The 26,430-nt window shown below is 40.3% G+C and overlaps 1 protein-coding gene across 4 annotated transcripts in view; it reads left to right on the top strand.

The window, feature by feature from the left end:
- The first annotated feature begins 791 nt into the window (after positions 1-791).
- LOC110527925 (cadherin-4) overlaps positions 792-26,430 on the top strand; it is a 241,103-nt gene continuing 215,464 nt past the window's right edge. For 2 of the 4 annotated variants that reach the window (XM_036983417.2, XM_036983418.2), the window contains exons 1-2: positions 792-1,083; positions 3,253-3,364. In XM_036983417.2, the coding sequence (XP_036839312.1) occupies positions 1,027-1,083; positions 3,253-3,364 (169 nt within the window). In that variant the 5' untranslated portion in view covers positions 792-1,026. The remainder of the gene's footprint in view (positions 1,084-3,252; positions 3,365-26,430) is intronic. The other 2 variants (XM_021609553.3, XM_021609554.3) reach the window with 1 other exon arrangement.

Raw genomic sequence — 26,430 nt, forward strand, 5'->3', positions numbered from 1 at the left:
TTCTAACCAAACATTTCAGAACTTGCAAAAAGGTCAAATGGTAGCCTAAGCTTTGTCTTCATGCTGACCCATACTGTTGTTTTGAGACTATGATAATATGATTATTATTATTTCAATGTTCAATTCTATAGCCAACTGCAGTGGTTTGGTCTAGCTGTAAAAAATAAACAATGTCATGACAAAATTGTTTATAAATGCGGGTCTCACTCTATTTCACCCTATATCAAGAGAAGATCAGGTAACTGTGGTGTGAAATAGACTCCCACGTGGTCATGGACACATAAGAATAAGGGTTGATGGATTCACTCAAACCAAGAAGTGTCAAGCAAGAATATTACTCCATAAAGAAAATAATTAATACATATCCTTATGGGCTACTCTATTCTATAATTACACGGTAGGCCTATTTCTCGTTGACGTGTCTTCCTTGTACACATGTATAAGTTATAATACATCAGAGGAGAAAATGTAAAGTGCTCCCCAACTGTCAGCCCGTGGGCATGGTTTTATTTGCCCCCCCCTTTTTCTGAGCAAAAAAAATGATTCCCATGCGTAGTAGAGAAACACGTGATCATATACAAATCATTTAAGAAAATGTAAGCAAGGTTTGGAATGTTTATGTTCTAGTCAAATATTATATATGTTTGGGCTTCTTGCGGTCAATTTGCAGTCCACAAATGATTTGTAATTATGTTCCACCACTCAAGAAAAAAAATGGTCCCGCGGCTGAATCTAGTTGATACCTGTTTTACAGTCACATTAGACTACGGTGCATTCTGTTCGGGTAGGATGGGTTGTGGTGACGTTTCCAACCAATAAGCGAGCTGCTCCTTCGTACAGAGCAGCATCGGCATCGCTCTCCTCAGCGGCAGTTTTGCTCTAGAGAAGTCGGGACAATTTCTCACAGAGCTTCTTATTGCGCTCAGAACTGCATCCAAGAAGAGAGCTCCGGGAATTATACAATTTATTCGAAGAAGGCGAGTCGGGCCAATCTCTGTCCCTTGATTTTACAGCGCTCTGGCAAAGATGAATTTAGGCTCCGTTCTTATACTGACGTGCACCTTAGTTGTGGACACATCTTGGGTGAGATATTTATTTATTTTCGAAATACGTTAGAAGTAGTCTACTGCACTGCTGTGCCCGTTTGGCATACACGAGCTTTGCAGTGCATGTGGTGCTGAATTGTGACGATGAGTGACTTTTCCTTGCAGTAGAATTTTGGCAATAGGGAACATAATGCGTTTCAATTACGTATAATGTCACGATACTTTCAAACGATTGTTCAAAATTATTTTGTAGACAGCAGTCATTTCGGGTTTGGTCACGAAAAGATACATCCGTATTAAATGACAGTTGCCTGAATAAACCAATCGGCTGTGAATTTTGAGCGCCTTTAAAAAAACCGAATTTAGGTTACTTTAGTCTACTGAATGAACTGCAGTAGTCTACTAGTTTGTTAAATCAATTGCAGAGGATGCCGAAGCCTTTCGTTTCATAAATTATATAGGCTATACGAGGCTACGAACTTCATTGCCGTTTACAATATGGACTGTAATTTATTTTGATTAGATCAGCCCTAGCCCATTGCTCGTTATAGCATATTATAGCCTCTCTCTCGATATAATATCAAATGCACTATTCTTATAATGTGATTGCATTTACATTTTAAAACTTATCTAAAATGACGGCCAGTTTTTTTTATAGCCTACTCATGCCTGAAAGATATAAATTTGTCTCCTGGATAGCACCTTTGCTGCAGCAAAGTAGAGAGTGAAGACTGATAAGAGTAGAAAACTGCAGACACAATACTGATAATTGTAACAATAAATTACACATTTTGTATAGGTTGTCTCTCTTTACTATACGCTTACTGCATTGACTATGCACATGACCTTAGTAGGTCTATGATCTAATATGCATATTTATGTTCTCCATCATCTTCAAATATATACACATGGATTAGGCCTACTCTTCCCCTCTCCCCTTCCCATAAATCCATTAAGGTTTAAGGTAGTTTACAATGGACAAAATAAAATAAAAAATTAAAAAGGTGTCTAATGAATCCGCTGGTGTATCTGGTATTGATGATTCACTTGCAAATGTCGGCATTTAAACAGCAAGTTATGGACTGAAGCAGATCAGCAACACCAGTTGGGCGGTATCCAGATTGCTATACCTACATACTGTGCCATCCCGGGATATACTGTATTACCGACAAGGGTCACAAGGGTTATTTTTTTAAACCTCACTTACAAAATTCTAACAAGTACTAAGGAATCTCCATCGCGGATGCTAGGTAAATGCTAACAAGAGCATTCAAACATTTATTTCTAAAACAGACAACCCAGCTCAACGTTATGCAAGTATCTCAAAATACAGTTTGCAGAACGCACAAAACAAATATTAGACATCAGGTATTTTAATCCAGGAGGTGATTGACTCTGCTGCTGTTACCAAGAAGCTTGATCTAGCAAGCTAACATTAGCCACTTAGCTAACGTTAGCAAGTTAACAAAACCCAGCTGGAGAGATTTTTTTTGGCACATCTTAGATAGTTAACGTAATTGTTATAAAATATATATCTGGCAAACATGAGTGAATTTCACTACTTGATCACCTCAAATAAATTGCGCTGCAGGGGTTACTCATCTCATGAAGCCAAGGGAGAACGATTGAAGCTTCGGAAGTTCAAGGCTGCCCGCGGTACTGCAGGCATCCCAAATTATAGGGAATGGAAAAATGTCAATATTCGTGTAAATAAGAAAATGTTTCAAAGACAATCATGGTGACGATAATTGTTCCTAATACACCAGATGTATGTCCTTGAACCGATTATTTTAAAATCGCTCACAGAAGAAGTTATAAGGATAATTTAGTTGCTAATGGCAGCGTGCAGTACCCCGGTCTGCCTTCAATTTGAGTTACTCAATAAGAGGCGTCATCGCTGGCCTAGATGATGAACGCGATCTGCTTTATCTATTATCTAATGCACAAGTTGACGGCAGGTATTTATTTAAGAAGTACAAATATTGAAATTTATAAAAAAAATATATGGTATTGACAGGATTGGAAAATCTTGAAATACCCAGGGATACGGTATACCGCCCAACCCTACCAGTCTCTAATCTATCCGAAGGTTCAATATCAGTCTCAACACCTGTAAGATCAGCCTGCGACCCTCTGGAAACAAGTCAATTCTCCAATGCTTATAGGCATTATAGGCATTATTATTGCATTATTGTTTTCTCTCTAGGCGACCAAGGCAGACCAACCACCTAAACCCCCATGCAGACCAGGCTTTTCCGAGAGCTTCTACACAGTCTTTGTCTCTAGGGATCTACTGCAAGGCCAGAACATTCTCAAAGGTAAGCACTGTGGTTGTGGTGGCGCTGGATCTCATTTATTGACTGTTTGTCCCCCTCTTCTCCAGAGCTACAGTAGATCCCAACCAGTGTGTGTGTGTGTGTGTGTGTGTGTGTGTGTGTGTGTGTGTGTGTGTGTTCACATATATGCAGCATTCCATCATGACATAAGAAGGTACACTGGTATAACATGCAGCTCTGGTGAAACACGCAGAACAAGCATACATGTGTTGATGCAGCTAAAGTTGGTTGGAATGTACAATATGTGGTTTGAGTCTGCATGATAACTAGGGACGGGCCTATACCAGCATCGCAATACTCGTTAGGAAAATCACAAATCATAAAGCAGATTTAACTTATTTAGGAAAACAGCTGTAATGTTGCAAACATAAATCATTATTTTGTCATCTAGAGTCACATCTATTTATATTCCAAGATATAGCACACCATTTTTAACATACAGTAGGTTTTTAAAGGACCAAAGAGTTTGCTTCGTGTTTTCATTTTTGTCATGGAAAAAATATCTCGATACTGGTATCGTCCTGGCCCTAAAGATAACTGTTTCTGATTTTGATAAGATGGTTGCAATAATCAAATCTATTCATTCTTATCACATGAACAGAATTTCCAAGCGAACATAAAAGAGTGTTCACATTGAAAACATTGAATTTATCCTTTTCTAAATGATCACTTAAGCATCAGACTTACCAAAGCAGGCTCATTTAAATCACCCATCTATCTCCTGCTGTGTGTGTTTACTCCTGGAAACTCCCAGCTTTTATTGTATTACCTGTTTTCAATGTAATACATTTTTCATTTTATTCTCTTTATTTTTCAGAGGAATTCAATTCTCCTTTCATGTGCTCTGTTTATTTTCAGCTCATCACATCTTTTGTGAGGTTCCTCTCCAAAAATGTGAAATTATGCTGAATCTTTTTCAGAATGGCTCATCTTTTTGTCTTTAAGTCGCTTCTAATATTCCAAAAACAAACCTCACTGGCAGGTTATTTTCCTATTCTTGTTAATTGACCATTCTAGTTGCTTGTATTGCGTATTCATCTTAGAATTGTAAATTTGATATTGATTAAATGAAAACATCCTGGTTAGGTGTAGTACATTAATAACTTTGGGAACTCAGCAGGGCAGGGTTTTAACTCCTAAAACTGACCTTACATGCTGACCACACCACTTGCGTTGGTGTACACATACTTATTATTCAATCGTTGCACCCACACTGCTCGCGTGTGTCAACAAGTGTCTGCGTAGCCAGGCGCTAAAATAGAACTTGGTTCTATTTGTGATGCTTGACGCGCTGCAAGTCCTGCCTCTCCCATTTTGTCATTGGTTTTTAGGAGCATATACCCACGTGGGTGATTGAAAGATTAACTGAAGTCCACACTCCAGGCCAGTTGGTGGTGGTAATGCACCTTAAAGTTGGTTGCCAACCGCCATATAAAGTCCAAAGAAGAAGAAGAAGCCTGAAGGAGGAGAGATTACTAGAAACAAACTCAGTTTACCCTTTTATCTGGCCGTGACCTGCGCAGTAGCTAGCGTTACATGGAAATGGAAATGGAAAGCATCGTGGTAGCTTTTGATAAAGAATATCATCAAGACGAAGCAGCTGCTTTATAAGTGGGATGCACTGTTGAGCGCTACATCCCAAGGGGTTCGTGCTGATTGTACGGAGATTGTGACAGACGGTTAAATGGCGTCCCTTGAGAAAGCAAGAGAAGTGCAGCATTATCATAAGGAGACGTATACTTGGAATATGGAGGAGGAATGGAGGGAAAAAGAGAGCACGAGGAGGTGTGAGAGAGAGGGAGGAAGACGGTGAGCTTGAGTTGGTTAAAAATGGTGGAAAAAAGGGAGATGGTTTGTTAAAGAAGAATGGTAGAAAGTGTAAGCAGAGTGAGGAGAAATGGAAGTGAATCAGGTCGAAGTATTGGAGGTGGTAGGTGTGGTGAAGTTGTCGGATCCCGAGGCTTGCACCGATGGTCAGGATAAAGATGAGCCTGTTAGGGTAGGAGTGAAGTTTTTGTAAAAGTGGACCCTTGCCTTTTGGCTGATCCATTTGTGGTTTCGGGGTGGGTGAAAACAGTGTTGGATACTGTGGAATCAGTGAGGGTAACCAGAAGTGGTCTTGTGATAATTGTGTTTCTGCTGGACAGAGGGAGAAGGTTCTCTGCGTTAAATGAATGGGGGCAAGAAATGTGAATTGTTTCGCTGTCAAGAAAAGGGCGGCATTGAAAGGAGTGATTACTGGGGTAGCAGTAAATGTAAAAGTTGACCAACTGAAGGGGAAGATTCCCGGTGTTTGTGATGCTCGTTGTTTGGTGTAACACAGACAGGGTATCGAGAGTGGTGAAACAGACGAGGAGTTGTCTGAATTTCGAGTTTTGATGTTGAGTTTTTGCCCGACAAAGTGATGTTAGGATATCTAAGTTATCCTACACAAACTTTTGTGCTGAATACATTACGTTGTTACAGGTGTCAAGCTTATGGGCATGTGGCAGCAGTGTTTAGGAGGGAGGTTCCTAGGTGTGAGAAGTGTGTAGAAGGGCATGAGACAAAGGAATGTGTAGCATTGGGGAAAGTAGTGATATGTGTTAATTGTAGAGGTGCCCATGGGGCTGGGGATCAGGGATCGTCCTGTAAGAGAGAGGCAGGTTGAGGTTTCCAGGGTTAGAGTAGTGCAGAAGTTGTCATATGCTGAGGTAGTGAAGAAAGTAGAGGAAGATGGGTCAAGGGGGAGGGATCCTGAGAGGAGTAGTAGATCTGTACCGGTACAGAGGGATATGTCAACAAGTGATACATGTTTCAGTAAATTAGATTTTTTTGCATTTATAGCAATGATTATCAACTACTGCAGGGATCGAACCTAAGTTGCAGAAAATTGAGGTTGTGGTGGCAGCTGCAGAGAGGTATTTGGGTGTGCGAGACTTGACGTCAGAAGAGTTACAGGGTGTCTTAAGTGGTGATGTCCCGTCCTTTCAGGTTGTTGGCCTGAGGTAGGACTAAATAGATTTAAATAGTGGAGAAGGGAGGTGCAATTAATTTTTTAAAATTGTGAGTGTAGTGTTAGATGGTAGGGTATTTGTTTTTTCAAGTCTAGTAGGTGGCGGTAATGCAACATATATTGGATTCCAACTGCCGTTAAACCTCATCGAAGAAGTTCCCTTTTATCTGTGGATTAATTGTCGGAGTAGAGGACCTTGTGCATTTCAGGTAAAATACCAACCCAATGTTTAAATCCCAGGACAAATTAGCAAGCAACAGCAAGCTAGCTAGCTAAATTGCCATAAATGTTTAATGCTTTTGGACCTGTCCCCAAATTAATATAGTTGGTTCAGAGCGGTCTAGTCAGCATGTTATCCCCTATGACTCTTCTCAGTGATTTAACACTAGAGAAAGATGAGCCCGACACTCCCCAGACACTTATCTTTTCTGCAGGCAAAGTTTAGGTTATTTGCTAGGATGAAATGGAGCTCTTGTTTTAATGGTTGTTGGGACATGTCACCAGCTTTAAACGAAAGCAATTTAATTATTGCGGAGGTTATTTAGAAGGACACATTAAGTCAATAGGGAGCTACTTTGCCTGGAGGCTTAGGGTTGAAGGCACCTGGAAATTGGCTGAGGTGTCCTCAGTGACCCTCGCCAAAAACAATGTTGACAGAATCTGATGCATTTGGACAGGTTGTACGACATTGTATGTATGTATGTATGTATGTATGTGTGTGTGTGTGTGTGTGTGTGTGTGTGTGTGTGTGTGTGTGTGTGTTTCTGAGAGAGAAACACTGCTGCCTGCACCTTCAAGTTTCAGCAGAAATCATCCACCATTCCAGTGCTAGATCATTTGGATTTGGTCTTTATTGTACAGCATCCATTGCTTCGATACAATATTACCTCTGTACCCTCTCACTCAGTTTGCTCTGTGAAAATAAATCTTTGAGTCGTGCTGTCCTACTGGCCACTCTGAGGAATATTGTCTGGAGGATCTTGCTAAGTCCTCTTGCTATGATTAATGTGCTGCATCTGGCCTGACTGAGGGTTTGTTTTCTCCACAACACAATGCAACATGGAGAAAAGGAAGAAGACTTTAATACTAACAATACTGTGTGTGTAACCCAGAACCAACCGTCATCTAATACTTTAATGGTGAGGCAGAGAGGAGGGAGGGGCTGAGGTGCTACAGTGGTAAGGTTGCTGGACAATTTAAGTTCTAAAGCCACTGCATCCTGTGAGAGGAAGACACTGAGCAATCGGCCCAGCGTCACAGAATACTGTTTTAGCAACCAGCCAGGTGCAACCTGACAATGGGTTCTATGCTGTTAGCTGGGCAGTGAACCTCAGCCATTTCCATGTTCTTATCCCACACCATTCATCCAGTCTTTAAGGTGGTGGGAAGGAAAAGCTGTTCGACAGTATTTGTCATATTGACTGTTTGGAGGGTGTGTGGGTAGATCTTAGACCATTGCCTAATGGCACAAATGCAAATTGTTTCTTGTTAGCCACCCACCTCCTTGCCTTTTCACATCTGTGGCCTTAATGCAGGGATCTGCAACAGAGGGACAGTTTTTGTAAGGATTTTAGTGTTTGGTCAAAAAAGTCCATAAAATCACCAGGAATTCAGCAAAAAAAAAAAAAAAAAAAAAAAAAAAACAAAATATATATATATATATATACTTGGGAATACTTGGGAACAGATTTCCTAAATATATATATATTTAGGAAATCTGTTCCCAAGTATTCCCACAAATACAAATAGAGATGTCACCGTGTCTAAATGTAATCAAGGTATGAAGTGATGTTATTTTCAAATACAATCCTTTTGGGCTAAGTTGTGGTCAATTTGTGAGTACAGCACTCTTCTAGCTGCCATTATCCAGTCTCAGCTGGCCATGCTTCCATTTCCCTATATGTTAAACAGGCTTTTATTGGTTTATGGTAACACAAAATACCTTTTATTGTTTATCATCACATAAATCTATTGGCTGCCATGAAGTTTAACAGAGTGAAATAGCACATGCAATGGAGCTGATTGTCTCTGTAGGGGAGGAGTTGGAGAGATTATGGCAGGGAGCCTAAAAAGGCATAGCGCTCATTCCATGTAGATTCCTGCTGTGGCCAGAAAGGCCATGAAAAGGGATATTCTGGTAATTGTGCATCGCAGTGTAAACCATCACTTCGGCCTAAGAGCTAGAACAGACACCTAGGAACGTGGGCAGGAGCAGCGGCAGACCACAAAATAAATTGATTTGAACTGCAGTTTCTTCAGGATAGTGGCTTTTAAAGTCGCTGTCGGTACATATTCAAAAAGACATCCGTGATGAGTTTCACCCCTCGCTCATCACCATCCACCACAGCAGGGGTGAGAAGGGCACGGTGGGTTTTGTAGAGTGCATATTTGTGTTTTCTGTTATGGCTCAATGTGTCAAGCAAACGTACAATGGCAATTTAATATGAATAGCAATGTTGTTTTGGGATGCTTTTGATTCTGTCTGAAGGAATGGAGTCAAGGCAGCTAATAAAAGTATACTGCATGGAGGTTCAGGAGGGACATGATCCATTGAAAACGTGGTCTTCAAGGTGACAGCAACACTAGTGTAGTATCAGTTCTGTGGATAAGTGCATCTTTAATTGAAGCTTGTGCTTTGTGAACCGCAACACATACTTCTATCCACTTTCAAACGGAATGGACTTGTTTTGATGTCCAAACTTTGTTTCACATGTATTTTCAAGGAATCTGAACCCTCTGCCTTACTATGAGAAAAACATGGGATTTGATCTCTCCTTTTTTTGCTTACTTGAGTTAACTTTTCACTTCCCTCCCATTCTTTCAATATGTGATTGTTTTGTCTTTGCGGTCCGGCTGTTGATAAACAGGTGGTTGGGCTTCTCCTGCATTTATACTTTGTTCGATGTCGCTAGATAATATCAGTATTACACTTATTCACATGATTTTATCTGACCGGGAGCTAGGCAAGATGTGTTTCATAGAACTTAACCAGATGCCTTCAACTATCAGCACTTTACTGACTGTTAACCCACAACTTTAGAAGTCGTTTGTGCAGAATGACATGTAACCCCAATCAAGTGACGTTTGAAAATATCTGACAATTATAGTAATATCCCACTGGGCACATCATCACATAGATTTTTGTTTGTTTAAATGACGTGGAAACAACGTTGGTTCAACCAGTTTTTGCTCAGTGGGATCTTGGATTAAACAGCCTGTCTGGTGTGTGCTCTGCTCTACAGAACCTCAGACACCTCGTCATGCTTCTCTCCAAGTCAGGCAGCTCTGCTTTCATAAGTATGTCCAAACCCAGGGAAAGGGATTACGATTTCAGGCGTTTTGATAAGCAGGATGCCATTTTCCCTCAGACTCACTCCGTCTCTCTTGTCCTCGAGAGCCTTTCTTCTCTCCACACAGGACACAGGTCTGTGGTGTGCTGATAGAATACAGGTAGTGTGGATGAGCCACATCATTTCTCTTTATCTCCTCTTCCCTTCACACACACAACACAAGGTATGGCCCTATATCCCTCAAACCACCTACAACATGACATCCACTGCTAGCCCATTCAACCAAGCCACCCAAGGTACATATGTGGTACAATACAATATTTTCCATTTATTGTTGGTCGTCCCCTCTATAGTGGGTGACGTACTGTAAAGAGCTGTTGGAAGGAGCGCTAACTGTTAGCAGAAATAGTTGTTGTCACAAGAACTATATACCACCTTCTCCTGGTAATGTTAGTGACTTGTGGGGTTCAGGATCTTTGTGTGGACCTTTAGCTCCGTAGATTTTATTTTCATTTTTATTTATTTGACCTTTGTTTAACCAGGTAGGCCAGTCGAGAACAAGTTCTCATTTACAACTGTGACCTGGCCAAGATGAAGCAAAGCAGTGCGACAAAAACAACACAGAGTTACACATGGGATAGACAAATGTACAGTCAATAACACAATAGTAAAATCTATATACAGTCTGTGCAAATGTAGGGAGGTAAGGCAATACATTATTTTTTTATTTCACCTTTATTTAACCAGGTAGGCAAGTTGAGAACAAGTTCTCATTTACAACTGCGACCTGGCCAAGATAAAGCAAAGCAGTTCGACAGGTACAACAACACAGAGTTACACATGGAGTGAAACAAACATACAGTCAATAATACAGTAGAACAAAAGAAAACAAAGTCTATATACAATGTGAGCAAATGAGGTAAGATAAGGGAGGTAAAGGCAAAAAAGGCCATGGTGGCAAAGTAAATACAATATAGCAAGTAAAAAAAAATAAATAAAAAAAAAAAATAATAAAAAAAAAAAAAAATTGTCCATAGAGGTGAAATAATTACAATTTATCATTAACACTGGAGTGATAGATGTGCAGATGATGAATGTGCAAGTAGAGATACTGGGGTGCAAATGAGCATAAAAATAACAATATGGGGATAAGGTAGTTGGGTGGGCTATTTACAGATGTGCTGTACAGGTGCAGTGATCGGTAAGCTGCTCTGACAGCTGATGCTTATAGTTAGTGAGGGAGATATAAGTCTCCAGCTTCACTGACTTTTGCAATTCGTTCCAGTCATTGGCAGCAGAGAACTTGAATGAAAGGCGGCCAAAGTAGGTGTTGGCTTTGGGGATGTCCAGTGAAATATACCTGCTGGAGCGTGTGCTACGGGTGGGTGTTGCTATGGTGATGAGTGAGCTGAGATAAGGCGGTGCTTTACCAAACAGACTTATAGATAACCTGGAGCCAGTGGGTTTGGCGACAGATATGTAGTGAGGGCCAGCCAACGAGAGCATACAGGTCGCAGTGGTGGGTAGAATATGGGGCTTTGACAAAACGGATGGCACTGTGATAGACTACATCCAATTTGCTGAGTAGAGTGTTGGGGGCTATTTTGTAAATTACATCGCCTGACGTCTAGGATCAGTAGGATGGTCAGTTTTTTACGAGGGTATGTTTGGCAGCATGAGTGAAGGATGCTTTGTTGCGAAATAGGAAGCCGATTCTAGATTTAATTTTGGATTGGAGATGCTTAATGTGAGTCTGGAAGGAGAGTTTACAGTCTAGATAACAAACCACGTGTCAATGGTTCAGTCCAAAAGGTAGTATAGCAGCCTCTATTGTCTGTGTTTTAGAGTTAAGGATATGTTAATAGAGTTAAGGATATGTTCCAACCCAACTGCCCTCCATTCATATAAGATAGATCAGTCTTAGCTGAAGAGAGACAAAGAAACGTGTTGCGTTGTTCTATCCTGGACTCCTGCTGCAATCCATTTCCAATCCCTGTGCCTCAGTAGTCGGCCAGGGAAGGTTATGCAATAGACCTAAATGCATTGAAAAATTAAGCGATGAGCAAAAGGTGTCCCAAAGTCTGACCTTCAGAATGGGGTAATCATGATATTATCAGACCTGAGATTGGATATTCTAGAGCCAGCGGCAGCCAACCAGTCAAAGCACTAACAGAAAGGTAAAGGAGCGGGAGAGAAAGGGCATATAATATGTTTTCTCAAAATAGTCCTGGCCAGGAGATTAATTTGCGGGGACAGAGTTGGTGGAAGTTCACTGTTTTAGTGTGGGATGCCGCACAGTGAGAATTTCAGTTAAAAAAATGGCTACGGAAAGCAACCAATTTCAAGGATAGTTCCACCAGCTACACAATCCCCATGTAACCCCTGATCTCTTCCAGAGAGAGACATTTGTGTTCTATGAATGCAATTTGCATCGTTAATCAAGATCTTCCCTTAATCAGTCACTCTCTCTTAATCAATATGCTTTAGTGCTTTACATCTTCGTGCTCTCTAACGATTCGAGACCCTGATGAGGAAGCTATCTTTTGTTGTGTTTCAAAAATAGGTGATTTTTCTCTGTAGGAAGCCTCCGCTTCACTTCATAATTGTCTGTGTAACCCTGCATCAACCAGTTCATTACCAAGTTTCTCTCCCTCCCCTAAGCCCCAGGATATACATGCGTCTGAATACAAATCGGGCTTCTGTGTTCAAGTGAGGTTTAGCTGACTTTAGACTATTCATTCACTTGTTATCTTATTTGTTTGGATCTTTGCTAAAGATATGTTTTCATGTCATAACATTTGTTGGGTTATTAAGCAGATTAGGATTGTAATTATTAATAGTAGAGCTGGGCGATATGGACAAAATCCAAATTGCGAAAAATTACCTGAATTACCTGATAACGATAAATAGCACAAGTTTATAACATTTAATGTGCACCGTTTATTTATTATCATTTAAACTATTACTACTAGTTTGATGGTTGTAGCCATCAGTTGTTCCATTAAGCACCCTAAGGTCGATATCCGCGCCCCCCGCAGAAATCGAATTAGCATAATACAAAAATCCCCATAAAAATCTGTCAGTTTAAGCTAGAGATGTCAGATTTTTTTGCATTGGGTGCATCTCAATCCACCGCATACATCTATGTCACACTTCCGCTTCAGCGGTGAAAGAGCTAGGGGGGTGTTTGTCAGACCATGTGACATCCTGAAAATCGGTCTTCACAAAATCGTCTGTAGCGTCCGATCAGTTTGGCCTACAAACTATTATGACCCCTCTATGGAAAGATGAAACTCCCGCGAACAAATACATGTTTGTTGTTTTCTTCTAGGAAAAGACTCGTCTGAAGGTCCCTCAGAACTAGTTGAAAAAATTTATGGAAGTATATGTGGACACTGTTTAGTGCCAAAAATAAAGGGTTAAATACATGTTAAAAAACAAGCAAATGTTTCCAGATCTTTCTTATATCTTTCAGATATAGAACAGACACTTCAGAGCAAACTTCCTTTTAGATTTTTTTGAGGGGGCTTTTTTTTCTGTTGTTCCATGTAGGTTGTATGGGCTAATAGCTGTAAGGCCAATATTTATTTTTCATCAAATACATTTTTTGATGTAATTATTTTTTTCTAAAATCAAAAAGCTAAATGATCATTAGTATGACCTTTTTAAAACAATTCCATATAGCTTAGTAGAACCCCCCCCCCCCCCCCCCATCCTGCGGGTTAGACAGGGATTAGACTCTTATTGGTTAACAATCACCCATATTTGCAAACTTATTTAATTTCAAACTCTAGTATAGGCTTCTTATCGTAATGAACGATATCAGAGAAATTCCTGCGATAAGTGGTTGGTATGGTCGGTGTCAATACTTTTTGGTTTATCGTCCCAGCTCCTACTAATAGGACCAAGACATGAAATAGTACTAGAGGTCTACCATGGTAACCCAGCAGAATACAAGGTTAAATGTGTATCCTGAGAGCATTGTGCTTGAGATACCTCTTGGAAAACCATTTGAATTATGTCTTACTCTCACCTTTTTATAATAGTGGTCTTTAATGATACTTCTTTCCATGGCTTAAGGATCCTCTCAAGCGTTGAGATTAAATATGAAATCTGCATCCTTGTCTTCTTGTATACCTCCCACCTACCTGTGTGATTGTGTCAGTGTGTTAACCCTGATCTCTCTCAGCTGCAGCCTCCATGGTTAGAAGCCCTCTGGTAGTGCTTTAATTACTGTGTGGACTGAGTGGAGTGGATTAGTTCTGGAGGTCTGTCTCAGCCTAGGGGACGAGGGATGTGATTCAGCCCAGAGTGGCTCCATTCACTCCCTTCCTCAAGAAAACAGGAGGAGGAGGAGAAGGTTGAGGGAGGAAGAGAAAGTAGTGGGCTTTGTTGCCATACCTGGGCTATGTGCAAAAAAAAATTCTATAGATGCTTTTCAAACATCAGGTCCCACAGCAATGTTGTTTCTAATACTGTTGTCACGATACCAGATTTTTGACTTTGATACTGATACCAGGTTTTGTATACTCAATTACAAACGATACCACTGCAAAAACAACAACAACAACAATGTATTAGCTAAAGTCACATTGAACAATATGTTGATAACTGGTAGAACAAATAAAATAAATTCTATATTAAATTTCTTGCTAAAATAAAACAACATAATAAATAACAGAATAATACCTTCAAGTGTTCCTTATGAAAAATTATACAACGGGTTGGTCTAATCCTGAATGCTGATTGGTTAAAACCGCATTCCAGCCGCTGTCTATTCCAGAAGTTACCACCAGCTAAATCTATGATGTTAAAGTGCCCATTTACTCTGTTCCATCTGACTGCGTAATCCACTGTCTCATCAGCCCAGCCAGGAAATGTATGAACTTGATCTCCATTTATGAAAAGCATCTAGACATTATCTCACATTTCTTTTAGACCAACATTTCACTTTCAACAGCAGAGATTTGTATAAACCTTGCTGTCCACACACCTGGGCCTCCTTGGGCAACAGCACTGGAGTGTTGTCATTCACATCAGATGTACAGTGGAGCAAAAAAGTATTTAGTCAGCCACCAATTGTGCAAGTTCTCCCACTTAAAAAGATGAGAGAGGTCTGTAATTTTCATCATAGGTACACTTCAACTATGACAGACAAAATGAGGAAAAAAAATCCATTAAATCACATTGTAGGATTTTTAATGAATTTATTTGCATATGATGGTGGAAAATAAGTACAGTGCCTTGCGAAAGTATTCGGCCCCCTTGAACTTTGCGACCTTTTGCCACATTTCAGGCTTCAAACAAAGATATAAAACTGTATTTTTTTGTGAAGAATCAACAACAAGTGGGACACAATCATGAAGTGGAATGACATTTATTGGATATTTCAAACTTTTTTAACAAATCAAAAACTGAAAAATTGGGCGTGCAAAATTATTCAGCCCCCTTAAGTTAATACTTTGTAGTGCCACCTTTTGCTGCGATTACAGCTGTAAGTTGCTTGGGGTATGTCTCTATCAGTTTTGCACATCGAGAGACTGACATTTTTTCCCATTCCTCCTTGCAAAACAGCTCGAGCTCAGTGAGGTTGGATGGAGAGCATTTGTGAACAGCAGTTTTCAGTTCTTTCCACAGATTCTCAATTGGATTCAGGTCTGGACTTTGACTTGGCCATTCTAACACCTGGATATGTTTATTTTTGAACCATTCCATTGTAGATTTTGCTTTATGTTTTGGATCATTGTCTTGTTGGAAGACAAATCTCCGTCCCAGTCTCAGGTCATTCTTCCAGAATGGTCCTGTATTTGGCTCCATCCATCTTCCCATCAATTTTAACCATCTTCCCTGTCCCTGCTGAAGAAAAGCAGGCCCAAACCATGATGCTGCCACCACCATGTTTGACAGTGGGGATGGTGTGTTCAGCTGTGTTGCTTTTACGCCAAACATAACGTTTTGCATTGTTGCCAAAAAGTTCAATTTTGGTTTCATCTGACCAGAGCACCTTCTTCCACATGTTTGGTGTGTCTCCCAGGTGGCTTGTGGCAAACTTTAAACAACACTTTTTATGGATATCTTTAAGAAATGGCTTTCTTCTTGCCACTCTTCCATAAAGGCCAGATTTGTGCAATATACAACTGATTGTTGTCCTATGGACAGAGTCTCCCACCTCAGCTGTAGATCTCTGCAGTTCATCCAGAGTGATCATGGGCCTCTTGGCTGCATCTCTGATCAGTCATCTCCTTGTATGAGCTGAAAGTTTAGAGGGACGGCCAGGTCTTGGTAGATTTGCAGTGGTCTGATACTCCTTCCATTTCAATATTATCGCTTGCACAGTGCTCCTTGGGATGTTTAAAGCTTGGGAAATCTTTTTGTATCCAAATCCGGCTTTAAACTTCTTCACAACAGTATCTCGGACCTGCCTGGTGTGTTCCTTGTTCTTCATGATGCTCTCTGCGGTTTTGACGGACCTCTGAGACTATCTCAGTGCAGGTGCATTTATACGGAGACTTGATTACACACAGGTGGATTGTATTTATCATCATTAGTCATTTAGGTCAACATTGGATCATTCAGAGATCCTCACTGAACTTCGGGAGAGAGTTTGCTGCACTGAAAGTAAAGGGGCTGAATAATTTTGCACGCCCAATTTTTCAGTTTTTGATATTGTTAAAAAAGTTAGAAATATCCAATAAATGTCGTTCCACTTCATGATTGTGTCCCACTTGTTGTTGATTCTTAACAAAAAAATACAGTTTTATATCTTTATGTTTGAAGCCTGAAATGTGGCAAAAGGTCGCAAAGTTCAAGGGGGCCGAATACTTTCGCAAGGCACTGTATTTGGTCAATAACAAAAGTTTATCTCAATACCCTTTGTTCGGAATGACAGAGGTCAAACGTTTTCTGTAAGTCTTCACAAGGTTTTCACACACTGTTTCCTGGTATTTTGGCCCATTCTTCCATGCAGATCTCCTCTAGAGCAGTGATGTTTTGGGGCTGTTGCTGGGCAACACAGACTTTCAACTCCCTCCAAAGATTTTCTATGGGGTTGAAATCTGGAGACTGGCTAGGCCACTCCAGGACCTTGAAATGCTTCTTACGAAGCCACTCCTTCGTTGCCCGGGCGGTGTGTTTGGGATCATTGTCATGCTGAACGACCCAGCCACGTTTCATCTTCAATGTCCTTGCTGATGGAAGGAGGTTTTCACTCAAAATCTCACGATACATGGCCCCATTCATTCTTTCCTTTACACGGATCAGTAATCCTGGGCCCTTTGCAGAAAAACAGCCCTGAAGCATGATGTTTCCACCCCCATGCTTCACAGTAGGTATGGTGTTCTTTGGATGCAACTCAGCATTCTTTGTCCTCCAAACACGACGAGTTGAGTTTTTACCAAAAAGTTATATTTTGGTTTCATCTGACCATATGACATTCTCCCAATCTTCTTCTGGATCATCCAAATGCTCTCTAGCAAACTTCAGACGGGCCTGGACATGTGTCCCCCTGCTTAAGCCAGTACGTCTGGCACTGCAGGATTTGAGTTCCTGGCGGCGTAGTGTGTTACTGATGGTAGGCTTTGTTACTTTGGTCCCAGCTCTCTGCAGGTCATTCACTAGGTCCCCCCTTGTGGTTCTGGTTTTCTATGCCAGGTGAAATCATTGAAATAATGTATCCAAATACATGTCATTAGAAAACAGCTTATGCTGCAAACGACTGGGTCGCGTCCATAGATACAGAACAAAAACACTGAACGACTGGGTCGCATCTCTGGCAACCGAACCAATAGAACGAACGACCAGCCTTCTTCGGTAGCAATCCTAGATTTGTGTCGGGGCTATAGTATGAAATAGTATGAATAAATTAATCAAAATAAAGTTTTTAATGAAAATATGTAAATCATTATTTTGAATTGTTGGTAACCTGTTGTAATAAATGATAATGCCCTCGAAGCCGTTGTTTGGAGGATATATTGGCACAGTTTGTCAGCCCTCGACTTTGGCTCAGGCCTAACAACACCCGTACCAATATATCCTCCAAACACCGGCTTCTCTGGCATTACCACTTAACCATAGTGATAATAAATTGTCTGAGACTCCGAGCGGACAAAATAATTTTACAATTACATCTACAGTAAACTGTTTTAAAATGTAATTTGATACATATCATGGTTATGGCCATAATATTTGGTAAAATGACATTCATTAGACATGATTCATTACAGCTAAATCATGTAATGTATTAAATGAATAGTTTAGTACCAAAACAACAAACTATTTGAAGCTCATTTCTGAAGTTTCTATATTGCAATAGTATACATACCATAGAAATACAATGGATTTTACACAGCATACTACGATACCCAGAGTGCATTTCACTTCCCAGGGTGGAATACTCTGCCTAGAGCTGCTGGCTGGCTACTGCTAGCAAGCCTAGACAAATGTGAAGTAGTCTAGATATTGTTGTCCTGTAATGAGTGCATTTTGCATTACTTTTGGGTTCTAATAATATTATAATGCTCACATATGTCATGCTGAATATATGTTCATGTCACTGTCATGCAAAAATAATTCACATTTATTTGCTGGTACAATAATAACAACTTACAATGCAAATGTTATGGTTAAAATAGTTAATGTCGTAAACCTCACATTGCCTTGTAACATCTTTTGCTTAGTTGTTTTGGTGGGCTGGCCCTCATCTTCTCTTTAGTCAAAGTATTCCCATAGTTTGCTTCTGCAGCCAGTTTTGGCAACAAGCTGCGGGTGTTTGAGGTATGATGTTTTCGTTTGAAGAAGCCATGCTGTCAGCATTTTCTCTTTCCTTTCACTTGCTTCTCAAAGTGGTTTGCGCTGTGTCAGCTGCAATGCTAGTAAAGAAACATTTTTTCATGTTCTAGTATCAAAAAGTACTGAAGTTTTGGTATACCGTGCAACACTAATGTGAAATGTGTTGATTTTCTGTGTTGAAATGTGTCTGTGTGTCCTGATCTCTGTTTTTAAAATGTATGTTTGTACATAATGTTTTCATGTTTATACGTTTACCTGCCTGGGGACTGCAGATGTGTCAGCTAATTCTGGTGCACCGTGTCACTTCTCATATTCTGAGACTTGTTTTCTTGGATATTGTCCCTGCCAAATAAACTTAGTGATTCTCCTGTACTTTTGTATACTTCACAAGCTAAAAGTGGTCCCTTAAAATTGCATGTCACGTGCAAATATGTGCACCACATCATTGCTCTCTCTCGCTCCACTGTGGGTGCATCATGTGCATCTTGCTAGCTGTCAGTCATTGGTTGAACTCGATTTGCTAGGGGGCTGGCCCACATGGGGGAAAATGTAGGGAAGATGGTGCAGCACAGCTTTCAGAAAACAGTTGCTTTCAAACCAGGGATTGTGTAGCTAATTGAGGTAAAACAGTAATTCTGCTCATAGATTATACTAGTATGACCTACACAGCTCAAAGCGGGAGGTTTAAAAAACACTTAGAAGTCGCCAAAGTTCCCGAGCATGTCTATAATAAAATGAATGAGCAACTGAGCAAATGTTGCTTTCCTTTGCCCAACCAAAATGGTTTCTCCTCGAAACACAAATACCATGCACTACATGGCTCATTTCTGAAAGGTTTTGTCAGAGTTTTTACGCCTTCGTCCTTTCTCTACATCCATCACAATGTTCCAATGTGCATCGGCTTGATTCACTCACTGTGTTGCTAGAGATGCATAGTGCATGCTGTTTGTGTAAATTAGTACTACGTATGATGCTACCATATGGCAGCATCTGTACATTTATGTCAAATAGGGTTCCTGGAGAGCTATATCTGTTCAATGAGTAATGGGCAAAATATATCCCCTCCTAAAATAAATGTCAGTCAGCCCATCCATTTACTATAGGCCATCATCCTAGTCATTATTCACCATGAATAATCCTAATCTGAAGCAGTTAGTCTGAATGATGCTGTTACATTAAGGAGCTTATGGATTGGGACCATTTCACTCCTCCTCACGCTTCCCTTCGTATCTTTCTCTCCCCCTCCTTCCTCTCTCCTGAGCCAGGGACTTACTTTATTGATACGTTATGGTGAAGCGAATTGACCTTGTGCTGCCACTTTACACCCATGTTCCCCAGTGTTCCTATCCTCAGTCACCATCACTGGACGAGCTGAAAAATATGGTACAATCAAAGTGATTTACGCCATGCTGCGCCCAACTTCTATATTCCGCCGAGCCGCAGTTATACACATCTTTCTTTAGGGCCGCTGTGTACCGTAGGCTGCATCCATTTCTGTAACCACAGGGTTTCTATCTTTGTAATTAAAAGGTTTCACTTCCGTTTGTGCTTTGAAGTCGAACATCACTTAGGTCCTAGCCACAGAAATCACTGTTTTTAGTCTTTTGTTGTCTCATTCAACCATGTTCTTCTGTATCTCTAGTCATGGTAGAGTATTTATGTTCCTCTTTAATTTTGTTTTCCCACATCCTATCAAGCAGACTGTGTTCTGTGTTGTGGGTGTGTTGGTATATGACTATTGCTGAGTGTGTTTTAATGTTATGTCTCTGTGTGTTTTGCTATGTAGAATGTACAGTGCATTCGGAAAGTATTCAGACCCCTTGACTTTTTCCACATTTTGTTACTTTAACGCCTTATTCTAAAATTGATATACAAGTCTCAATGATCTACACACAATACCCCTTGGTGACAAAGCAGAAACAGGTTTTGGTCAGGGAGATGACCAAGAAACCCATGCTCACTCTAACAGAGTTCTAGAGTTCCTCTGTGAGGATGGGGGAATCTTCCAGAAGGACAACCATCTCTGCAGCACTCCACCAATCAGGCCTTTATGGTAGAGTCGCTAGACGGTCGCCACTTCTTGGTAAGGCACATGATAGCTCGCTTTGATTTTGCAAAAGGCACCGAAAGGAGTCAAATCATGAGAAACCTTATTCAAGGTGAAACCAAGCTGGAACTTTTTGGCCTGAATGCCAAGCGTCACATCTGGAGGAAACCTGGTACTATCCCTACGGTGAAGCATGGTGGTGTTGATAATGGTGGTCTTGATAAAAACCTGCTCCAGAGTACTCAGGACCATAAGCACACAGCCAAGACAACTCAGGAGGAGTAGCTTCGGGACAAGTCTCTGAATGTCCTTGAGTGGCCCAGCCAGAGCCCAGACTTGAACCCGATCGAACATGTCTGGAGAGACCTGAAAATAGCTGTGCAGCGTTGCTCCCCATCCAACCCGACAGAGTTTGAGATGATCTGCAGAGAATAATTGGAGAAACTCCCCAAATACAGGTGTGCCAAGCTTGTAGCATCATACCCAAGAAGACTCGAGGCTGTAATCACTGCCAAAGATGCTTCAACAAAGTACTGAGTAAAGGGTCTGATATTTACATTTTTTATTTGTAATACATTTGCAAAAATTTCTAAACCTGTTTTTGCTTTGTCATTATTTGTACTGTGTGTAGATTGATGAGGGGGAAAAAAACAATTTAATAAATTTTAGAATAAGGCTGTAAACTAGCAAAATGTGGAATATGTGTGTTTGTTTGTCTTCCTGTCATGGTGTTTATCTGTAGTGTTAAGTAACTATTATACTACAGCCTGGGGTGTGTGTGTGTGAGGAGGCACTGCTCCATCCACAGGGTGATTATCTTAAATGGAGAAATTAAAGGATTACAAACCAGCCAAGTAATCCAGCTGTCAATCTCATGGCTCATTAGCAAGCAACAGGATAGGCATGGGTGTGGGTGGGAGACAGGGAAAAATAGGACGAGAGGGAGAAGAAAAGACAGAGAAAGAGAGTAGATTGAGAGAAACAGACAGAGTAGAGGCAGAGCGGCACTGGGAGGTTTAGGCTCTGTTAAAATTTTACTTCCTGGGCTTTTGGCATGGGAAAATGAAATCACCAGCAAACCTCTTTCGAGGTGTCTTGCAATTTCCTTATTAATTATTGGCAACGATTAGTGAATTTAATTGAAGTTTCTTCAACAGCTGTAATTTGCTTTTCAGCTGTATGTGTCTGTGATAGTAGTACAGTACATGGACTTTTCTGTAATCTCAATAGTACAACACTGTATATTAGACAGTAAAATACCGTACATGTGTTTTACAGCATTAATATTGTAGATAACACCCCAAAAAATGCTGAAAAATACTGTTATTAACTGTAATTGGAAGACTCCTGTAAAAATTACTCTAACATACTGTATTTCTTTACGGTCATAGCTTATGCCTACTGTAGATTTGAATGATCCGTTTGATGCCAACCTCATGCTGTCGGGTGAGACACATGAAGCTCAGATATATTTGAGTAAATATCTTCTTGAAGTGGCTGTGATGTTGAATAAGTATATGAATTGCTAGCCAATGTTGAATTACTGTATGCTTTGTTAGCAAGCTAGCTAGCTGGCTAGGTTAACGTTTGCTAGCTAGTTAGCCTGTTAGCTAGGTCAAGTTGACACAAGCCATTTCCTTCGTAAATATCTTGGTGTTCAAATTAGAAAAACAATCACCCAGATAACAATTGTCATGGCTAATAGGCTTCGCTGAACAGCAGCCTCTCAGTGTCAGAGAATGAACTGAGAGCAAATTCGTAACCATTATGTTTTCACCATTACTACAGAGAAAATGTCTTGTTTCTAGCAGTTCAAAAGATATTACCCATATTTTTCGTATTGACAGGCTCCATTTTATACTGTTATACTGTTAAACTACTCGCGAATGACCAGTGCACCGGTGTTGTATCGAGCCGACCTATAGGGTGCTTGCCACAGGGCAGCTGTACCTCAGTGTGGCTGGTGGTAGCTAGTAAAATTGCCAATTATTTTCTCTCCCAGGATTATATTTCAAGTAGGATAGCAGCCTACACAATAAATAACTAATATTGGTAGCTATCAAGATGTCATCGTGGTACAGTCTACTCGATGGGGAGAGCATGAACGGCAACAACACCGTCCACCTCAGCTGTCACAACCCTGAGTGGTTTGGTTCACTTACCTCTCAGCTGCATGACATACGTCATCGTCTTGCAGGCCCGCCTTTGAACCCCCTTACCCGATCCCAATATTAACTCTCTCTCTTTCTCTCTCTCCCCCACACCCCCCACACACACAGGCACATAATAGTTTTTAAATTATTGTTGTAATGATGCTCTTATTTGGATACATATGTGTTAAGGTTTGTTACTTCTATTTTCAGTTATGTTGTTTCATTTGTTGTTAATGTTGTTACCAATTTGAATAAATATTTCAGGTACAAATATATATTTTTCTTGTATTTAGATCCTGGCACCAGTTACCAGCTTAATACTGTAATTTTGCTTTACAGCAGAGACGGACAGATAATATATTTCACATCACTATTTTCCTTACTGTAAAACATTACAGCATCCCTGTAAATTTGAAGCAGGGATGCCCTAAAATATTTTGTACCTGAAATTTGACTCATCACATATGCTGCTGCTACTGATGTATCTGTCCTGTTGCCTAGTCATTTTACCCCTGCCTACCTATATGTATATACTATATCTACCTCAATAACCTCGTATTTATTCTTCGTGTTATTATTTTTCTATTATACATGTTTTTCTCTCTGCCTTGCTATATAAAGGTTTGCAATCAAGTTTTGCAAGCAAGTAAACATCAATGACCATGCATGGTTCATGTTTTGTTCTTCATCCACCAATAATTGGTGAGATTTAAAGCTAAAACATGTCGGAAATAGCATAATTAACCTGTAGCAATGATGGCATTTTCCCCTGTCTTTTGATTGCACACACTTCTCTCTCCGAATGCCTCAGAACAATCAGAACATAACCGGCATAGCAACAAATGCCATCAAATGCTATATATTTTCTTTCATTATGTAGCCCGGGCAGAATTTGGAATGTTCTAGCAATGGCCCTAGCAACGGACGCTAATAGCTTCTCGAATCCCATTGTGACACGGGGGGTGACACTTTTTGGCATGAAAGGCCCGTAAGTAAGCATTTCATTGTTAGTCTACACCTGTTGTTTACGAAGCACGTGATGAATTAAATTCGATTTGATTTGAAATACAGTAATTTGCATAATGCTCACTATACCACGACTGGGCTTTACGGTAAAAGATGGCTGGTGACAACTTAGAGAGACAATTATCTCCAATAGCTTCCTTGCCATGGTCCACGATTTCTCTTTACTGGATCATTATTGAATGCAAACCATTGTTGCCTTTGTCAGAGCAGGCACAACGCCCACAGCCTACACCTGAAGGTGGGGAAGTTAATTAGTAGGCTAAATCAGGTGGTAGGCTACTATACATATTTAAAGCTAGAGTAAGGTGGTGGAGCTTTACAATGGATTGTGTTGCAACATAACAATAAGGCAATTACTTCTGTGTAAAGCATGCTAGTTTCCCATGGATTGGGCTGACTTATGTATATAAATGAAATTGATGTCACAGTATACAAGCGTTTAAGGAAAATTGCACAAGAATAGATACAATACATGGAGGGAAAAAAATCAATGCACTTCACACAGTATCAAATCAAGCTTTATTTATACAGCACATTTCAGACATGGAATACAAAGCAATGTGTTTACAGGAAAAAACAATGAAAATAAAAGCTGAAATATTTACTACGCAACAAACATAAGATAAATTACACAAACTTAAAAACACCCTAAGGAAAGGTAAAGCTAAAAATATATGTTTTAAGATTTATTTTAAATATTTCCACAGTTTCAGCCCCTCCCAGGTTGTCTGGCAGGCTATTCCAGAGGATGGGGGCATAATACCTAAAGGCTGCCTCTCCATGCCTCTTGGTCCTAGGCTTTTGGATAGTTACAAGGCCAGTGCCAGAGGACCTGAGCTACCTACTGGGTACATAACTTTAAGCATGTCTGACATGTATTGGGGTCCACAATCGTGGATAATAGAATAATCTTAAAATGAATTCTAAAACTCACAGGCAGCCAGTGCAGAGACCTTTAAACCTGATGTAATGTGTGCTCTCCGTCTGGTCTTGGTCAGTACCCGTGCTGCAGCGTTCTGTATGTTTTGCAGTTGACCAATGGCTTTCTTGGGTAGACCAGACAGGAGAGCATTACATTAGTCAAGCCTGTTTGTAATAAAAGCATGGATGAGTCTCTCTGTATCAGCCTGAGAGAGAAACGGCCACACCTTGGCAATGTTCCTCAGGTGGTAAAAAGCTATTTTGGTTCAGAATCTAAAATAACACTTAGGTTTTTTTTTACCTGGTGTTTTATCTTTATTGCCCGCGAATTAAAATGTGTGGCCAGATTCTGTCTCTGTGCTTTGTCTCCAACAATAAGTACCTCGGTCTATAGTGGTTTACCCCCATAGTGACTATGCATGTGACTGTCTTATCCCCCTTAAACTACTGATTTCTCTCCACTGCAGCTCCAGATTTGAGCAGATTCCATTGATTTCACAATTACAGCAGCTGTTGGTGTTGGCCAGCATTCTTATATAATCAGATCAGCCTTGATGTTCAAAGAAATGCCGCTCATCTCCCAGTGTCTTACTGAGCTTTTAGGAGCATAAAATAACAGTTTTGGGTGAAAGTAGGACCATAAAGTAATCCCCAAAAATCCAACCTCTATCAAAGAAGGAAGAAGGAAATTGCATCTCCCACAGCTATGTGTTTTTGGGATTTGATTGTATCCATTCGCGGTCTATTCTAAGTTTTTAAAGCAGGCCGTGTGTTATTTGCTCACACACTTGGCAGGCAGGGTGTGGAATGTGGATGCTCACTGCTGAGAACAATTTCTTGGACTTCTCGTCGCTCACCGTTAAATTTGAATCTCTCTTCCTCTCTTCTGCATTATTCATGAGCTCTGCTCCGCCCATTGATGTGAACTGTTTGGTTTGGGCTTTCTTTATTCACCATCCAAAGCTCCAATTTGGATTTAGAGGGAGCAGGTGGTTTTAATCTTGATATGGTCACATGTTGGAAACGTTTTATTTAAAAAAAAATATTTGTTCAGAATTGTACATGAAGAATAATACCAGAACATTCCAGAGATTTTTAGCAGCGTGTAGAAGATATACTGTATTTTACAAGGGATACAATTGTATCTTTCATAGACAACCATTTGTACAACAGCTTTTTTTCCCAGCATTCTGCATTCATTGGTTGTTTTTCTATTGGCGGCAGAAGTTCTATCAGTTACTGAGTGGAATGTGTGGGGAGATGTGTTCTTTGGTAGCCTTCAGTATCTGAATGCTTTTCTCATACTTGACCCCTTCTTTTTCTGTTCCAATCTAACTCAATAATTGTGTCCTTTCACCCACGCAGACACCTCTCTCTCTTTCTCTCTCGTTCACTCACACACACACACTGGATGGAGTGATAATAACAAATTCCTCATTAATTCTCTTTGTTTGTTTGATTTAGAATTGGTCTGAGCCCATGACTCTATCCCCGACTCCCATGTGAAGCTATTTCCTGAACTAAATGAGAACCAAACAAACCATAGCCGACTGATGTATTTACGTGAAAAACACTTTGCCTCACCCATTTCACCCACTGTGCAGTGCATACAGTACACAGAGGTTACACATGGGATCAGTAATTCCAATGTTAAATATCAGAATATACTTGTGTGGCTTTGTCCTCCAAATGGGCTTCTTCTGGTGATCATCTGCTTGTTCAATTCCATATTGTTGCTCACAACCAAACAACAATGCTGCAGATTAAGATTTGTTTGTGATCGTGGCTCCTATTCTCTGGTGCTTCTTGACATATTTGCATTCGATCAC

This window comes from Oncorhynchus mykiss, chromosome 7 (genome assembly GCF_057628025.1).
Source record: "Oncorhynchus mykiss isolate SJ-2025 chromosome 7, ASM5762802v1, whole genome shotgun sequence".
Classification (NCBI taxonomy): Eukaryota; Metazoa; Chordata; class Actinopteri; order Salmoniformes; family Salmonidae; genus Oncorhynchus; species Oncorhynchus mykiss.